Source organism: Armigeres subalbatus, chromosome 2, assembly GCF_024139115.2.
Source record: "Armigeres subalbatus isolate Guangzhou_Male chromosome 2, GZ_Asu_2, whole genome shotgun sequence".
Classification (NCBI taxonomy): Eukaryota; Metazoa; Arthropoda; class Insecta; order Diptera; family Culicidae; genus Armigeres; species Armigeres subalbatus.
Window position 1 is genome coordinate 286,098,003 of NC_085140.1, and position 17,805 is coordinate 286,115,807.

Below are 17,805 nucleotides of genomic sequence, written 5' to 3' on the forward strand. Positions count from 1 at the left end.
CGAATGCAACTTGTTGCGAGTAAATCGGTTAAGGATAAGTACCTGAAAAATGAGTGACAATTTTTTTTGGGTGGGTGCGCACAGACGAACACACATACACACACACACAGACATCACCTCAATTCGTCGAGCTGAGTCGATCGGTATATAACACTATGGGTCTCCGGGCCTTCTATAAAAAGTTTGTTTTTGGAGCGATCATATAGCCTTTACCGTATACTTAGTATACGAGAAAGGCAAAAATGCACTTTTTTCATAAAACGCGTCGGGGCCACCCCTAAACGTTATTTCACAGAGTTGTCCTAGAACAATTTTTCTTTTGTTATACCCTAAGCTTTCATTTGAAGGTTGAGCCTCCAAAATCCCAGACTTGGTCCAATTTTGGGACACCCTACCATACATGCATCGCACAGCCAAATTATATTGCTGAACAAGGTGCACACATCAGCTTCGGAAAGCCCAACACAGCAAGCGTGGAATGACTTGGCGCACTTTCCCTCACACACAGTAAACAACTCACTCTTCATATCAATAGATAATGAGCACTTCTCGCAAATCTTCTCCATGATGGCCACAAGCAAATATTTCGGCTCAAAAATTAGCGTTGAATCCACTTTATAATACGCAGTTTGTTGATCTTGTACACATATGCGTTAATACAGCACTTTTGTTCAAACTAGGAATATTTTTGCGATTTTTGCGAAGCTTGTTCAACAGAAACGGGCGTATAAAGCAAAGAGAAAAATCGCCGACCGGCGTTGACGACTATTCTATAGTCACGTATGTAACCGTCACGTATTATAAACCTCTATAAAACTAACAAGAGTTTTGAAGCATTCCAATTGTTAGTTGGGTAGAATTCGTTTTGGTAGAAAACGAAAAACAAAAAAAAAACTGAGACATGCAGAATTGGAAAGGGACGAGCCTGCGATTGAGCCCACGACCTTCTGCTCTATAGGCAGAATCGGTAACTACTAGAGTACCGAGCTTGTCTCCGATTTTAATAATATGTTGAGAATACTATGCATATTCTACCAATACTGCCGCTGAAAGCATAACCGTTCCATATTGATATGAAATCCATTTCAACATGGGACAGTTATCCTTGCGGAGGCAATATAATCAATTCTAAAATATTTATTATTGTTCTTGCGGAGAATACTCACATAATTTGAGATTTTTTATCAATTATCAGGACAAACATTGCTTTTCAAATATTATTAAGGTCTTCCAAGAAACTAACATACAGGAATTCTTACGATTATCGCTCACAGAAACTTGTATAAATCATCAATGTTTTCAATCAATATTTCTAACTGCTAAGGATTTTATATTTACTTTCAAAAATAGTTATGTATGGATCTAACTAAAGTAAACTACCAAGAAATCGCAGGAAAGCAGGATTTGGGATGTTTGAGATTTCAATAAATTGTTTGATGTTTGTATAAAACTTTTAACCGTGGCTTCTAATAATCCATTTAAAGGTGCTTTATTTATCATTTATTAATTTTCATTTAAAACGTTAATCAATCACATTTGCAGATTCCAATTTTACCTATTCTTTTATTCTATTCTATTTCTATTTTACCTCTGGAAAACCTTCAGACAAAAGATGTTTTCGAACATTCTGAACTGGGTTCGGTCATTTAGCAGTTTGTCAATAAGAGTTAAGTGGTCTTTTTGCCTCATAATTGCCTCAAAATGAGTGAGAATTTTTCATGTACAAAAATGTATTTTGGCCATATTTCTGAATTGTATCCAATCCGGCTTATATGTAGATCCAATCCGGCTTATGTTCAATAGGAAACAATGGGACAGGACTCTGCGTCGAATGCAATTTGCTGCGAACAAACCGTTTCAGGATAAGTGCGCAAAAAATGATTTAGTTTTTATACGTGTTTTGCGCACAGACGTACACACAGACATCACCTCCATTCATCGAGCTGAGTCGATCGGTATATAACACTATGGGTTTCCGGGCCTTCTATAAAAAGTTCATTTTTGGAGCGATCATATAGCCTTTACGTATACTTTGTATACGAGAAAGGCAAAAAGATTTTTCGTATGGCCTAGTTGCCAAACAATATGCAATTAATTATCATGTAGTTGAAACTGAACAGTGATTGGAAACATTATTAGAAATTGCCATTTTAGAGGGATGTGCCAAAGTGCAATAGCTTGCCGGAAAAGCCTGGATTGAAAACCGAATAGTTTAGAATTGTGGAAATGGTCAATGAACCTTTGCATCTTGACTAAAAGAAAAAAATAATGATAAAACAATTTTAAATGAAAATTCGTTTTATGTACACTAGAAACGTAAATTACGGCTCCCATGAATCGCTCTTTGAACTGTCGGTAATAACCTTCACGGGTTCATTCCTGACGCTTTAAACTTAAACCAAGTTCGTCTGTCGCGACTGACTTGTTGCTTCAATGAGGAAATACTGCGGAAAACAGTAAAATATACGTTCGGCTTCCAAATAATGCATGCTATGTGCTCTGCCAGTCAACCGAGTTCATTGCCAGCGTATTAGAATTCAGTAGGTAAGTGTGATATCGCAATCGAGCGTTGATTTTTTTATTGATCCAAAATTGGTCAATCATCAAAAGTTGTTCAATCATTTCAGAATGTGCTTTCGTAGAAAACTGAAAAGTAATGTAAATTTGCACCAATTACCTACCATTTTACCAGCTAATGATTTTATACTTGATGTATACCGCAGCTTCGCTTGTCTAAGGGATTAGATACGATCGGGTTTGACATTTCGCAAGCCCTCGGGATTGATCACCGTGCCGTGGTGGAGACTTTTGTGTCTTCTAAGAGGGAGAGAGCGAGGATAGGTCTTTGAAATTCGTAACCTACTTAAGTACCGTAGTTTGCGAACGAAGACGTAATCCGCGCTGTAAACTACCCTGATTCTTCATATAGGAAGTGCACCTGTTTTAGCCACCTTAGTGCCTAATTTGGCCAACCCTGAAAAATGTATATTTTCCAAAAACCATCGATCAGTTTCCACAGCGATGAAGCATAAGGGATATATCTCCTGTTTCAGCCAATAAAACCCTCGGAAGTTGCTTTATTGTTGGAGTTATGCGAGAAACTGACCAAATTAGGAACATGGCCAAAACTGGTGCAGTTACAATACTTTATACGATTGGTCCAGGATCGAGTCCAGTGAAGAAGGATACTGTATTCGACGTAGGCTCTGCAAGGAAGAGCTGTACCCCATTTAGTAAGTAAGCAAGTAAGTGGAAGGATACTTCTCTTTAACTAAAGTAAATATAAAATCGAAATGATAACATGTTAAAATGACTATATTTCTAATTCGCACATTCTACAATCAGGTCCCATGTGAACGAAAGATAAGCGTCTCAGTAGTGGTGATGAGTAATATGGCTGGTGGCCTGGTGTCCACCGTGACTCTGGTAAGCGGCAACAGGTGCATAATGCGCATAGCTGGCGTGGGCCACTGGGGCGACATGCGAAATGTGAGCAATTGGAGCTACATGATGGGAAATGCTGGCATGCGAAATGGGAGCAGCGTGAGCCACAGCGGCTACGTGAATTGGCTGAGCGATCACTTTCTGCACTGGTTGGGCAATTTTAATGTTGGTGGGCTCTCGGCGAACCACAGCATTGAATCCACTGTGATGGTCAGCGTGATAATCGACAATACGATGATGACCATCGGCATCCAGGAGGGTGTATTGACCACGTACCTCATCACCGTGGCGGGACTCGTGTTGACTCTTGATGTCTCCAGTGTGACCATCGTGGACAGAATAAGAGAATTCGTAGTTTGCTGGAGCATGATGTTCGACTTGCTTCACAATGGCATGTTGAATTGGAGCAGCATGAATAGCAGCAACATGGTGAACTGGAGCTGCGTGTGCCGTATGCAGCTGAATGCTTTGATGCGATGATGCATATCCATGCTGGGGCAGTGCGTTGACTGCTGCAACTAAAGACACTACCAGAATGAACTGCAAAAATAATCAGAACTTCAGTCACCTATGTACTAAATGCTTATGGGTTTTAGTTTTACTTTGAAAGCCATATCTATATTCACTCTTAAACTTTAGTTTTCAGAATTCAATTTGCTCTTTCACTGTTACCGTTATTCTATGAATGCTCTCGCTGTACTATACAATTTCTTAAATTCCACCTTAGTATATATACCAAAGATCCAATTCAATTCGCGCAGGCTTTTCCGCTTCTGCAGAATATTCTCTTTTACCCAAGGTGTGACCAGTTTCCACACTCTCCATATGGGTTCTTGAAGAACGGCCACGGTGGGGAAAACTTGCGCAAAAATGTCACCCTTAAAAAATCGAGTTCTTCCAGCGTATCCGACTAATGAGTGCGTTGATCGCTTTCCAGCCAAATGCGTGGTAGTCTTGCAAGAACGACCACATCATTGACACCGTTTTGTGCGGAGCAATGCGCAGACAAATCAAATATATTAATATCCTCAACGGTTCGCGCAGGGTCTGGTCGAATTCCGTCAGTACGATTGAACCAGTTATATATCTTTATTTCTGTTACATTTTTACCCGATCGAACGAGATGTCGCCAACCGACGATGTACGTTGCTGCCGGTGCCACCAAAAGTAATTCGATCAACCGACCGGCAATCGTAAATCGAAAAAGTGATGTTATTTGCTTCGTTATAGGAACACACGGCGGGCTTATTCAGCAGCAGTAGTCTAGTGTTGTCCCAGTTCCTTCTGAATCAATGCAATCGGTAGTCAAACCACTTGTACAAAAGATAATAAGCAATATAAGTGCCGGCAAAGTTGTTTTCGGAAAAGTGAAAAGGCAAAAAATATGAACTGATTGACAAATTCTGAAGTAAATTGAAAACTGGATAATAACTAATCTTTAGTTGGCAACCTATTCGAAAACAATTTGTAATGCCGCCCAGTTGTTGCAGTGATTTATCATGTGGATGTAAACATGGACATAGAGTCAATATATTTCTACTCACAACTGAGGGAGATAGTTTTTGGATTCGATTGATCACCAATCGGCACAACATCAATACGCTAGAGGAAATGTCAAAAAAGAAAAAGTAGAATCACGAAAAAATTCCTCAGCGAGATACCTATGGGATGCAATTCTCTAAATAATTTTAAAAATTTCGAAATGTTATGTATTTGAAAATAATTTGGAGCACCGGGTTAGACTTTTGATTATCTACATTGACATATGTTTATTTGATTGATCATGATAATCGAACTGATCCCGGAAAAGGTATTATTTTTGATGTTTATTGAATTTCTAATCTCGTGCAATATGTAAACCATTTAAAAAAAAAAATATCAGCTAAAAATTTTTAAAATTATTTTGAATTCCGTTGGCTATACCTTGCCGTGGTAAATTTTCGTGACTCTCCTTTTTCTCTCATGGCAGAATTAATCCGGCTCTCCTAGCCCATAGGGTATAAAAACAATGTGCGCACTGTTGTCTCCACCAGTGATATAGACATCCATCAAGGCATTCGATAGTTGAAGCAGGGAAATATCCGGCATTCCCAGTACGCGGAAAACGGAAAATATATATGTAGTTGAACACACTTAAAAGCCAGATTCTTATTTCGGTAAAAGAATTTAACGAACATGTTCTGTAAAACCGCTTTTAACCGGAATGTCGTCAAAAAAAGTTGTTTCACCGAATTATTGTACATTTAATTACCGAGAATCAGCTAAATAAACGTTTTACTGAGATTCGGATATATGCTTTGCGATCTTCATCGGTATACTATCCACTTTACCGAATTTCGGAGAAGTATACTTGTCAAACGTCAAAACGTGACAGAAGCACGTGTTAGAAAAACGAACAGTGGGTAATGTCTGTGACATAACCGCTAAGTGGACGTAGGACTTGACTTGACCATGCCTTTAAGATACATAATATGTCCAAATTTCTCACATCAACTATTTTGGATAAATAATCAGCGTTGCATACCATTCCTTGGCAAAATCTTCTCATCAAACCGACACAGAAATCAAATGAAGAATCTAGTGCCAGTGCAAGAATACATATTTGCAGCAGCTCTCTACAATACGCGCTCGTTATTCTGCTACGAACGGCAACGTATGCTACGACGTCGTACTTTGAACAAATTCGTCTCGCCTCAATCTTCCTATGTTTAAAATGGTGTGCATGAGAAGAATCGATTAAATCCCAATAATGCATATTTCGAATCACTAACGACCACACGACCCACGCCACAGGCTGGAATAACAAAACCAAATAAGAATCTTGAAAGAATAAAACTTGACTGCCACTGAAGCTATTCATGCGAATACATATTTGTAGCATCTCCCTCCGACGCGCGCTCGTGATTCTGCTACGGACGCCAGGCAACTTTTTTTTTTCCAAGTTCGTTTATTTGGTAGGCTCAGGCGTGTATAACACTTTACGGAGCCATATTTCTTTGTGATATATACAATCAATGTCATTTTTTCCAGTTAGTAAGAGAGGGATAGGAGCCAGCGTACTCGTGGTGACTCGAGGTTAGTTTACGTCGGAATCAAGGAATTTCGGCTGCTCATCCGGGCATTTGGCGTAAGGGACGATGTGGCGTGTCGTCGTGCTCGAGGATTGGTTCTACTGGGAGCGTCTTCCGGATGGCCTGAGTAACGGAGATCTACGGAACATAGAGACAGAGACAGTACAAAAAAAAGTAATGGGTAATGTTTTAAACATAACCGCGAGTAGACGTAGGACTTGAATAATCGTAACGTATTTACATTTAACTTTTGAATTAATGAGGTTTGATTAGTATCCAGTTTTCCGCGAGCGGTAATGGCCGCCAGCTTGCCTGCGGGTTAGTCTCTGATATGACGTTTATGGAGGTCAACTGCACCCACCGTTCGAGCATTTTGATCAATGTGGTATATAAGAAGGCTCGAATTCACTCAATCAGCACCTTCTTATATGCCACATTGATCAGAATGCTCGGAACGGTGGGTGCAGTTGACCTCCAGAAATGTCAAATCAGAGATTAACCCGCAGGCAAGCTGGCGGCCATTACCGCTCGCGGAAAACTGGATAGGTATTGGAAACGACAACATTCATACTATGTAGAATAATTAGCGATTTGTTTTTTCAAAACTTCTAGAAATAAAACCAACATTTAAATACATAATTAGCTTCGCTTTATTTCTAACTATTAAACCCTTATGAAAATTGTCTCGACTTCTCTGGGCATCAAAGTATCATCGTGTTAGCCTCATGATATACGAATGCAGAAATGGTAACTTGGCTTAGAAACCTCGCAGTTAATAACTGTGGAAGTGCTTAATGAACACTAAGCTGCGAGGCGGCAATGTCCCAGTGGGGGGTGTAATGCCAATGAAGAGAGAAGAGAGAGAAACCCTTATGAACTCAAGCAAATGTGTATCATTTAATTGCCAATGCCTTCTGCGAATGAATGAAAATAATTATTTTTAATCAAATTTCTGTATTCAGTTGATCAGTATTGTAGTTAATTTTTTTTTGCTAAGGAATCAGAACTGTAATGGTATAACCCTGTTTTAATGTACTTGTCGTTTAGTACCACTTAACATATGGTCAGTCATATGCCATGACTCATTCCCATCCCGGAATGATGTGGATTATTAAACCAATCACTTTCCCTGGGCTATTTTTATTATTCTTCATCCACCACCGCTGCCCTCGCAGCGTCAGCCATCATCGGTGTCTAGCCGTGAGCTCCGAGCGATGCGATGGGCGATTGCATCGATCGTAACCGACACCACTGCATCCGACCATCATATTCATCATGCATAGAATGGCAAAAAATTGCGCCCTCTTCTTTCACACACACTCGCAAACCCACCGGGAGCTCTCCCACTGGCGACTGCATACGCGAGGAGAAGTGGATGAACGCTGTCATCAGAGGAAAAGTAGAATCACTGAAATTTAACACGGCAAGGTATAGCCAACGGAATTGAAAATAATTTTAAAAATTACAAACATAGTTTATTTTGAAAATGATTTATTGGGCGGGATTAGAAATTCAATAAACATTAAAAGTAGTACCATCTCCGGAATCATTTCAAGAGAAAACTTCATTGTCATTAAAAATCAAATTAATATATGTATAATGTAGACAATCAAAATTCTAACCTCATGCTATAAATTATTTGTAAATAAATATAAGTTTTTAATTTTGAAAATTATTTTGAGAGCTGCATCCCATACGTCGCTGTGATTTTTTTTCATGATGCTACTTTTCCTTTCAATGACAGAATTCATTCTTCTCCTAGCGTATGCCGTGTAGGTAAAAAAATGCGAGAAAAAATGCGCGAGCATAAAGCACGTCAGTACGCGCTGCTGTCACTAACGGTAATGACTCGCACACGGAAGGCACTGCTTCTTTTACGCACAAATAATATCTTGCGGTGGATCCGATGGCACGTGGCAGTGCATTCTGATGTCCGTGTTAGGAATGCACGAGATTCATTATATATGAAATTTTTTTTGGCCTTGACAAGAATTGAAATTTTCAATAGCTTATCGTAAACAATATTAAGTTTCAATGAAGTTGGAAAATTGCTGGAGAGTGTCCGAGTCGATTGATGTATAAATCTTAAAAATCCATCGAAAGATAAAGGCGCTAGTAACGTTCAAAATCTTCCCTTTCAGCGTAACGCTCTGGATTTCTAGAAAATCTAAATGACACCCAGTATAGTAATGAAAGACGTAAGTCCTACGTCAAAATCTTCATGTAAGTTATAAAGTTACATTTTAGCAGGCATTTTACTTTATCCCGTGCTTGAACTTTTATTTTACAGAACATATACCATCATGGAATAGAATGAAGAGGACGATTATTGTAACTCAATGATTAATGTCAGCTTGCAATGGGTGTGACTTCTCGTGACGGATTCTTGGATGTGGAAGAGCATTCCAGCTCGCCATATACTAAGTGCAGCCAGAGTAGTGTTATCATATCTTAAGTGGTCGAAATAGGACCCAGGTTTTTTTTTACACGCGGTTGGAATTCATCAATTTCTCGGTAAACCCGAACTTTCACAACTTTTTAAATACCCCCTGAATTTTCTTTGATTTTTTGTGAATTTTTTGGTGGGGTCAACTCATTGTTTCATTGACGCTGAAGGTCTTAAACGACTTAAACCAAACCGTGTAAAAAAACCTGGGTGTACAATGATACTCTCGATAATTTCAAGCGTTATTCATTTCACATTTTCCATTTACAAAATATATTTGATGCTACCTCACGCTTTTGCTGTAATTTGGTAATTTGAACTTTTGCCGAGATTTTTACCGACATCTCAGCTGTTGGATTCTCGGTAATTTATTTTGCCGGCCTCGGCGAAAAAAATTAAGTGTGAATATAGCTGCATCGTCTACTATCAATTTTGGAATATCAAAAATCACTTTTGGGAAATTTTGGAAACCGCATTTTTTTCGATACCACGTGTCCATTAGCAGGGAAGGAAAAGATTTAATTTTCAAAAAATCGAGGATGATCAAACTCACCCGCGATCTTATTTTTAAATTATCAAGTGCCAGCGATTAAGAATCGTTTGAAAATCGTATCTTGATTTGAAGCATTTACCGTTACATTTTGAACTCTTTTTCCTTACTACCATGAAAAAAATACGCCAAATAGAATATATAACGGAACTGTTGACAATTAGCTGAAATTAGTAAGGATTATTGTTTGAATGAAAATTCTGTGTTTATTATCGTTTGAGTACAAAATTTGAGAAGTTGTCGCCGGCGACAAATCGCCTACAGTTTATATGTGAAAAGTTTTCACATGGAAATTGCTATCATTATCGTCTGATAATGATTCAGCACAACACTGTCCATTAGTGCTCGTTCAAATTTTGGGAAGTTTCAATTTTATGCATTTTTGTACAGAAATAAAAAAAAACGTTATGATCCACCTAGCGTGTATTAAAAAACAAGAAAACACATAAGAGTAACAAGAAAAGCATATAAGAGAGATCACAATTGCATTTTAGGGAGATAGACTCAGTTATTTCCGTCAATTCATAATTTATTTGTGTTGATTTGAATGCATTGCAAAAGTTCTTGAAAAAAAAATGTTTTAGCTTTTTTACACACACATACATTCATACATACATACACACATCACCTCAATTCGTCGAGCTGAGTCGATTGGTATTTAACACTATGGGTCTCCTAGCCTTTTATCAAAAGTTCGGTTTGGAGTGATCCTATAACCTTTACGTATACTTAGTATACGCAAAATGCAAACTCAAAAGAACGACCCGGTTTGTACTCAAAGGTGATGTAGAGCTTAGTAAAATTTCAAAGAATTTCGTTCCGAAACTTCAAAAAAAACATTAGATAGGTCAAAATAGCACTCTAAGGAAATAGATTTCATTATTTCCATCATTTCTCATTTGCTAATGAATGCTTACATTTCAATGCATTGCAGCAATTTCCGAAAAAAAAAATGTCTCAATTTTTTTTTCCAAGGGGGGACCCTTAACAAAAAACTTCAATAGGGTCTAACTAGGCCACAATCTGCGTCGATTGCAACTTGTGCAACTTGCTAGAAAATCGGATAAAGCTAAGTACAAAAAATCAGAAGGGTTATGTACAAGACACAACCGCCCAACGTAAACTACGTAAGGCAGTTTTGTTCAGTGAGGATTGTAGTGCCATCATGCATGAATATTTTTAGAAAATTCATTTGATTACTTATGTTACTGGTTTCGAACAAAACTAGCGTATCTAAGACGATCCCCACCAGTGCGTAAATAAAGCCAAAATAGCAACCTCCATCATGCCGCGAACTCGCACCGGTCGTTGGTAAACGGGTTTGGGAAATGTAAACGCAACCTTCGGTGAATAGCGAGTTAGCAAATTTGGCGACCCGCTCCAACCGTTGCCAAACCATCACACGGAAATATAGAGTAACGCATAAATAAAAAATGTGCCGCATTCTGAAAAATTGTTCGGTTATTTATCATCAAAACCATTGTGATGGAGGTCAGTTTAGTTTGGATTTCAACTGATTGGCGGCGCTAGTGCATATGAAATAACCTGATAGGTTAGATATCTCGAAATCTGGAATTTTTAGAATATTGGCGTCTTCTACAAAGTTGTTCGGGTGGTCAAAACCATCATGACGAAAACAAGTTTAATTTGAAATACAACCGCTTGGCGGCGCTAGTGAAGCTATAAGGTTAGATATTTCGATAGTTGAAATCTTAAGAATATTGCCGTCTTCTACAAAGTTGTTCGGATGATTAAAACCATCATGACGAAAGCAAGTTTAGTTAATAATACAACCGCTTGGCGGCGCTAGTGTATTGGAAATAACCTGATAGGTTAGGTATCTCAAAATATGTAATTTTTAGAATATTGCCGCCTTCTACAAAGTTGTTCGGGTGGTCAAAACCATTATGACCAACGCAGGTTTAGATTAAGATATAACCGCTTGGTGGTGCTAGTGTATAAGAAATAACCTGCTAGGTTAGATATTTTTAGAATATTGCCGTATTCCACAAAGTTGTTCGGGTGGTGAAAACCGTCATGATGCAAGCAAATTTAGTTTTAAACACAATCGCTTAGCGGCGCTAGTGTATAAGAAATAAACTGATAGGGTAAATATCTCAAAATCTGGAATTTTCAGAATATTGCCGTATTCTACAAAGTAACTTGCCATAAGACGAGTTCGTACAATTCCATTTAATTCCAAAACTTGGTTGTACCTTTGACAGATACTTATTTCGACTTCTACAGTAAGACCATCTTCAGTGCCTCGTACTTGACTCGATTGGACTCAATTCGAGCGCCAACGAGTATTGCGGTTTCAAACTAAACTTCTGTTTTGACTACCCTTTTAAATCTTACATAATAACCAACCTAACAGATAATTCGGATAACTTTGTAGAAGATGGCCACTTTATAACTCTAACGGATTTAGAAATATTTAACCTAACAGGTTATTTCTCATACACTGGCGCCGCTATGCGTATGAATTCCAAACTAAACTAGTCTCCATCATAAATGTTATGGCTACCCGAACAACTTTGTAGAAGACAAAGTCTTTCTAAGTCTTATAGATCTCGAGATATCCACCTCACTGAATTATTGCATATAAGCTAGCGCCACCTAGCAGATGTGTGTCTAGCTAATCTGATAATCACAAAATGCATTACGCACATATTTTTTATTACAAAAGTTGGAGCGCGTTCTGAAAGATTTGAAAATAAATAAAAAAAAATTCCTGATTTTATTTATTTCCGTGTTTGCCTCAATAGCAACCGGATATTCACCACCGGTGCGAAGCATGATTGCACTTCAACAACCTTGATAGAAACAACCGGTGCGAGAACAAGTGCATAAATAAAATATGAACGCATTTCGTTCCTATACTAGACACTCATTTGGATACACATCGGTGGGGATCGTCTAAAGATATGAAAATTGTTATGATGATGCCTTTCTTGGATCCGAATTGCCTACATTTGGGTTTTGAAGCATTTGATGAAATATTTCAATAGAAGAAGCCCTAGGGGAGCATCCTCTTTTCCGTTTGCAACATTTATTATTCAGAAACATTCCAATCATAGGCATATCTTGTTTTTCGTGCATCATTAGAAATCATAAAATGTCAATCATGTACCAAAACCCAATTAATTTGGTTGTGATGCGCGCGAGTAGTAAACGTTGCGGACGGGAAAAGAGGGTGTGTGTGGTTTTACAATCTAACTCCCACTGTCTGGCAGTATCACCAGTGTTGGTAAAATCTCAAAATCTCAAATCTCATCGGCGATTCAAACCATGCGTGAGTAAAATCCCATCAGAATCATGGCCCAGAGATTTGCTCATGATTCGAATCGCAATTTGCATCATTGCATGATATTTACGTGTTCTTCATTGTTGAATCAATGCATAATCTTCTCACGGTTTTCTGCATAACACTCTGTATTTAATTCTACAAGAACTGAATGAGTATCATGGTTCTTGATTGTAAATTGTGCCTTCCAACTGCAAATCACTGTTTTTGGATGTTTCTGCATACATTTTTGCATATAAACTTCCAACGAGTTTAGCACCACCCAAACGTTGACCGATTTGGCTGAAATTTTGTCCAGAGCATCAGGGCATCAAATAGAACCGAATAAGAGGGCGGCCCATCAAAAAAATTAAAAAAGTTTTTCCCATACTAATTTGAGCCACCCTAACACACATACAGACATCACCTCAATTCGTCGAGCTGAGTCGATTGATATATAACACTATGGGTCTCCGGGCCTTCTATAAAAAAAAATGGTTTTGGAGCGGTCCTAATGCCTTTCCGTATACTTAGTATACGAGAAAGGCAAAAATCTGAAGAGTTCTCATTGAAAACATGGATGTGCCGTTTGGCCGAAAGTTATATGACCGAAATTGTTTGGCCAAACAAACCATTAGGTCAGACTCAATCTGACCGAAAGTCATTTGACCGAAAATTCCATTTGGCAGAAATGGACATGCGGCCAATAATGCCATTCCACCGAGCGGACAGGTCATTTGGTCGAAAAAGACGTCTGGCTGAATAAGTCGTTAGGCCGAAAATGCCGTTTGACTGAAATTGTCGTTGGGTAGAGACGGCCAATCGGCTGAAATGGACACACAAAAGCCTGGGAATACACATTAAAGGGTATTCAAGATCCCATTTTGAAGAAAAGCAGTATAACTCATTGAATGAGTATATCGCGTTTACTCATTAATGAGTACTCTCAACAAACTTCAATAAATGGGTATTTTCAACTGCTGTTTTATTGGAAAATGGGTAAAAAATCCACATTGTCGCATTTAGAAAATGAGGTTATTGATATTAACCCGAATTATGTATCGCTAAATAAACAACATCTCATTTATTTCTATAAATTAAAATCATAACTAGGGGAACTGTTCCGTTTTTCATCTCACAGCACAAATCTTGAAGCTTCTTTCTGCTAACATGCGTGCTCACTGCTAAAAAAATCACAAAAATAAAACAAATAAAATACCTTATCCAGTGGGTCTTCGTGATGGAGAAACAACAGCAACGGGAGGCACTGTTGTGAAATCTGAAAATCGAAATCGTCGGTCACAACCAACCGGAACTAAAAGAATGCTTTTTTTTGCTAACCTTATGCCTTGTAAGAATATAATACACTGATTTCATGCTCCGAATCTCGTTCCAAACAAACGTCAAAATTTAGAAAAGCGGGAAGATGCATTTTTTTGCCTTTCTCGTATACAAAGTATACGTAAAGGCTATAGGATCACTTCAAAACCAAACTTTTGATAGAAGGCTCGGAGACCCTTATTGTCATATATCAATCGACTCAGCTCGACGAAATGAGGTGATGTCTGTATGTGTGTGTACAAAAATGTGAGACACACTTTTTGGTACTTAGCATTATTCAATTTGCTCGCAACAAATTGCAATCGACGCAGATTCCGGTCTAGTTGTTTCCTATTGAAAATTATGTCGAATTCGTTTTTAAACCTGGGTCCGTGCCAACCCGAACCCTGAATAAAAAAACATTTTCAGTTCCATCTGTCATTGGATATGTTGGTGTGCGTAGCATCGTGTTTGTTTTGATTCGAAACATATACTGCCGGAAAAATAAAATTGATTTTCATAATCTTTGCCTTATGAAACATCAAAAATTCATTTTATTTCTGTTTCATAAGTTCCTTATCGAAAACATAACAAACTTCACAAAATTCATAACTTTACCTTATGAAATTTATAACTCGTTCTTGCGTAAATTTTTCATAAGGTGTTCTTATGAAATATCATGTTGTTCATTTTTGTAGTTCATTTTTGGAGTGACAGCTCGTGTTTCAAGCGGGATAAATAGTAAAGAAAATATTGAGTATGGAGAATAAACTTTTAATTTATACTAGTGGCCGGTAACTTCCTGAATTCCGGTGGTCACGCCGGAAATGCTGCCGGTGTTAAATTGTCCTCACTGCAGAAACTAACAGATATTCGGGCAAACAAACCCGGTATGAACCTGATACATCTTGTGGCACTACAAGCAGAGAAGGAAAACCCCGAACTTCTGGTCTTCCCAGGCCAGATGTGCGAACTAGAAAATCAAATATCAAATGGATAAACTTATTACAGTAAGCTGGAAATTGTTGGTATATTTGACTGAATTGTTAATTCATTTTAAAATTTTACATACAGACCGCGGAACGGAACATCTTGATGAAACAACGAGCGCTGAAACGACCGGAAACGATGCTACTTTAGTTGGCCGACTTCTTCTGTGACGACTTTGCCACGCTCAAAATGGAGGAATGTTTCAGGACGTTTAAGCCGTCAAGGAGAACTAAAAGCGCAGTATCCAGGAAGAACTGGCACGGGTCCGACGGAAGGGAGGAACAGCGAGCTCTCAAACAACGGCAATGTATGTTTCGCATTTTTTTCGTGTAACCCCATTTGTAACACATTGCGTGATATTTTGTATACCTTCCATAGCAAATCAACCTTGAACTCCAGTGTCTTATTCAGATAACAGTGGATCCCTTGCAGTATGACATGCGATACAGCCCAGCCATGTCCCGAAGGTGGATAGGATCGTTTACCAGCAATGGAGATCCAGTGATGCTGCGAGATGATTGTGCTTCGCCGGATATCACACCAAATGGTAGTCTACCTAGAAGGAGCAGCCGGGTGCTTTCCGAATAGGATGAAGATAATCTCAAGGACTTGATCCGGTCGTCTGGTCATGAAAATTGCAGCCGCGAGGGGAAGTCTGTATCCTCGTATGGCGGTAGTTTGGATCGGTCTTGTGCTCGTCGAGCAAGATCCGGTAGTGCTCAATGTGGACTTCGAAGCGGATTGGGAGCGACGGAGCTCGCCGTCACCTGTTTTAGTTCTCTTCAATTTTTGAAGTAAGTGACTAATAAACAGTACGGGTGAACTATTTCGAAACTAACAAATCTAAGAGTGTGGTCTCTACGTCAGAATGAGATTGTGGCCACCATGCTAATAGCTCGGCTAATGGTTTGTGTTCTCGAACGCTAATCGAAAATTATTTTTCCAGCGAATGGCGACAAAAGATCGAGTCATGGCTGCAAGCAAACGAAGCCGACGAATGAACCAAAGAATTGAAGAAGAAACGAAAAATGCTCGCCGTCAACCGGCGATCGTATGAGACTGAAAACAGAGAATACGGTGGATCAGATGACATCGAACTACAAACTTGTTAATCCCGACTGAAAGCCATCTAGTGCACTTAAGAAGACTGATGTCATGGGAATTATGGATGCAATTGCCGGTACGATCAGAAATTTTTATTCACTCTGTGTGGTTGAATATTTTTTTGTTACCGCTCTAGGTGCACTACCGTCAGTCCAGGACCAATCGGCATGGCGGAAATCCAGTTAGAACAGCCAAGAGGATCAAGACGCCAGACGATATCGAAGGCAACGATTCAGGGAAAATACTGGTCCAAAATCGCAGTCGATACTTAATGAGGACAAACGAAAATTTGTTTTCCAATCACTGGGTGAACGACCTCGATCCGATTGGCTGCAAATCTACATTCGCCGAGGATCGGACAACACTTCACAACCCAAAAGCGCAGTCAGTTCACCAAAGCAAAACGAAGAAAACAAGCAATTCATCTACATAAGGCCAACGAATGGTAGCGAGCTGTAGCGAGTACTCGACAACGAAGTCCAGTGGCGGAAAAATAATCGATCTACATACGACCGATAATACTCCGTCCACGATTTCATCCATCAACCTATCATGCACCAGCACCAGCGATAATCAGTTACTGGAGAGTATCCCATCAGTTGCACCCCTACCACGAAGAGGTCGTCGAACGCACCACATCTAATATGAGCACTGCATTATGCAGACGAATAATAAGATCGAGATCGATTCCGATAACATTGAAACGCCGCATTCTATCCAGAAGAGCTTTAACCGTGAAAATCAAAATGTTAGCGGAAGCAGTTCCTGTCGTAAGCTACACGGCGATAATGAACAATCTGTCGAATTGGAACCGAAGACTATAGACTAAATATAGTCTCGCCGAACCCGAAGTACTTGGAGATGGACAATTTGATCAATTTTCATCGGCTCGTCGTACAAGGCGTTTCAAAAGGCCAGTCGATCTGAGTAGCGAAACCATCTCGCCAGAATCCCTTCCGGAAAATCCTCTGATGGCGGAAACTTGTCGAAATTCGGTTGTCACAGCAATAGCAGAGATTAAATCAAGCGAAAAACAGAAGCAGGCTCGACTGAATGGTTGACAAGACAAGTTGAAACATTCCGTAGAAGATAAGGTGAAGGCACCCGATGTAAGGTCTTTGAAAACTGGAGCAGGATTAATCAGAAAGATGTACGCAAGGCAAATAGAAGTTTTCCGAAAGGAATACCTCCAGGAATACCTCCCGGATTGCTTTAGGGTATTCGTCAAGACATTTCGTTGGGAATTCCTCCGGGATTGTTTCCATGATTTCTTTCCAGAATTCTCGGAGTAATTTCCGAAGGAGTTTCTGGAGGAATTTCTGAAAGAAATTCTGGGGAAATTCCCGGAGGTATTCCTGAAGAAATTCCCGAAGGAAATACTGGAGTAATTCGTTGAGTATTTCCTGAAGGAATTCATATAGAGTAATTTCCGGAGGAATTCCCGGAAGAATTGCTGGAAAAAAAGTTAAGGAATTATTGGAGAATATCCCGGAGGAATTTATTATATTTTGACTGATTCTGTTTAAAAAATAAAACGTGTTTTGTATTATATATTTTCCCGTATTTGTAAGACAAATTTACATAATCTTTTAAA

At 39.0% G+C, this 17,805-nt stretch overlaps 1 protein-coding gene and 1 pseudogene across 1 annotated transcript; one reads left to right on the forward strand and one right to left on the reverse strand.

The window, feature by feature from the left end:
* Positions 1-3,297: 3,297 nt before the first annotated feature.
* Positions 3,298-4,166, reverse strand: LOC134216480 (larval cuticle protein A2B-like). Its single transcript, XM_062695351.1, has 2 exons — positions 4,047-4,166; positions 3,298-3,984 (listed from the first exon to the last, which is right to left on the reverse strand). Exons 1-2 carry the CDS (start codon positions 4,056-4,058, stop codon positions 3,373-3,375), a joined length of 624 nt encoding a protein of 207 aa, XP_062551335.1. The 5' UTR covers positions 4,059-4,166; the 3' UTR covers positions 3,298-3,372.
* A 417-nt stretch (positions 4,167-4,583) lies between these two features.
* LOC134209782 (uncharacterized) lies at positions 4,584-17,696 on the forward strand (annotated as a pseudogene).
* The last annotated feature ends 109 nt before the right edge of the window (positions 17,697-17,805 follow it).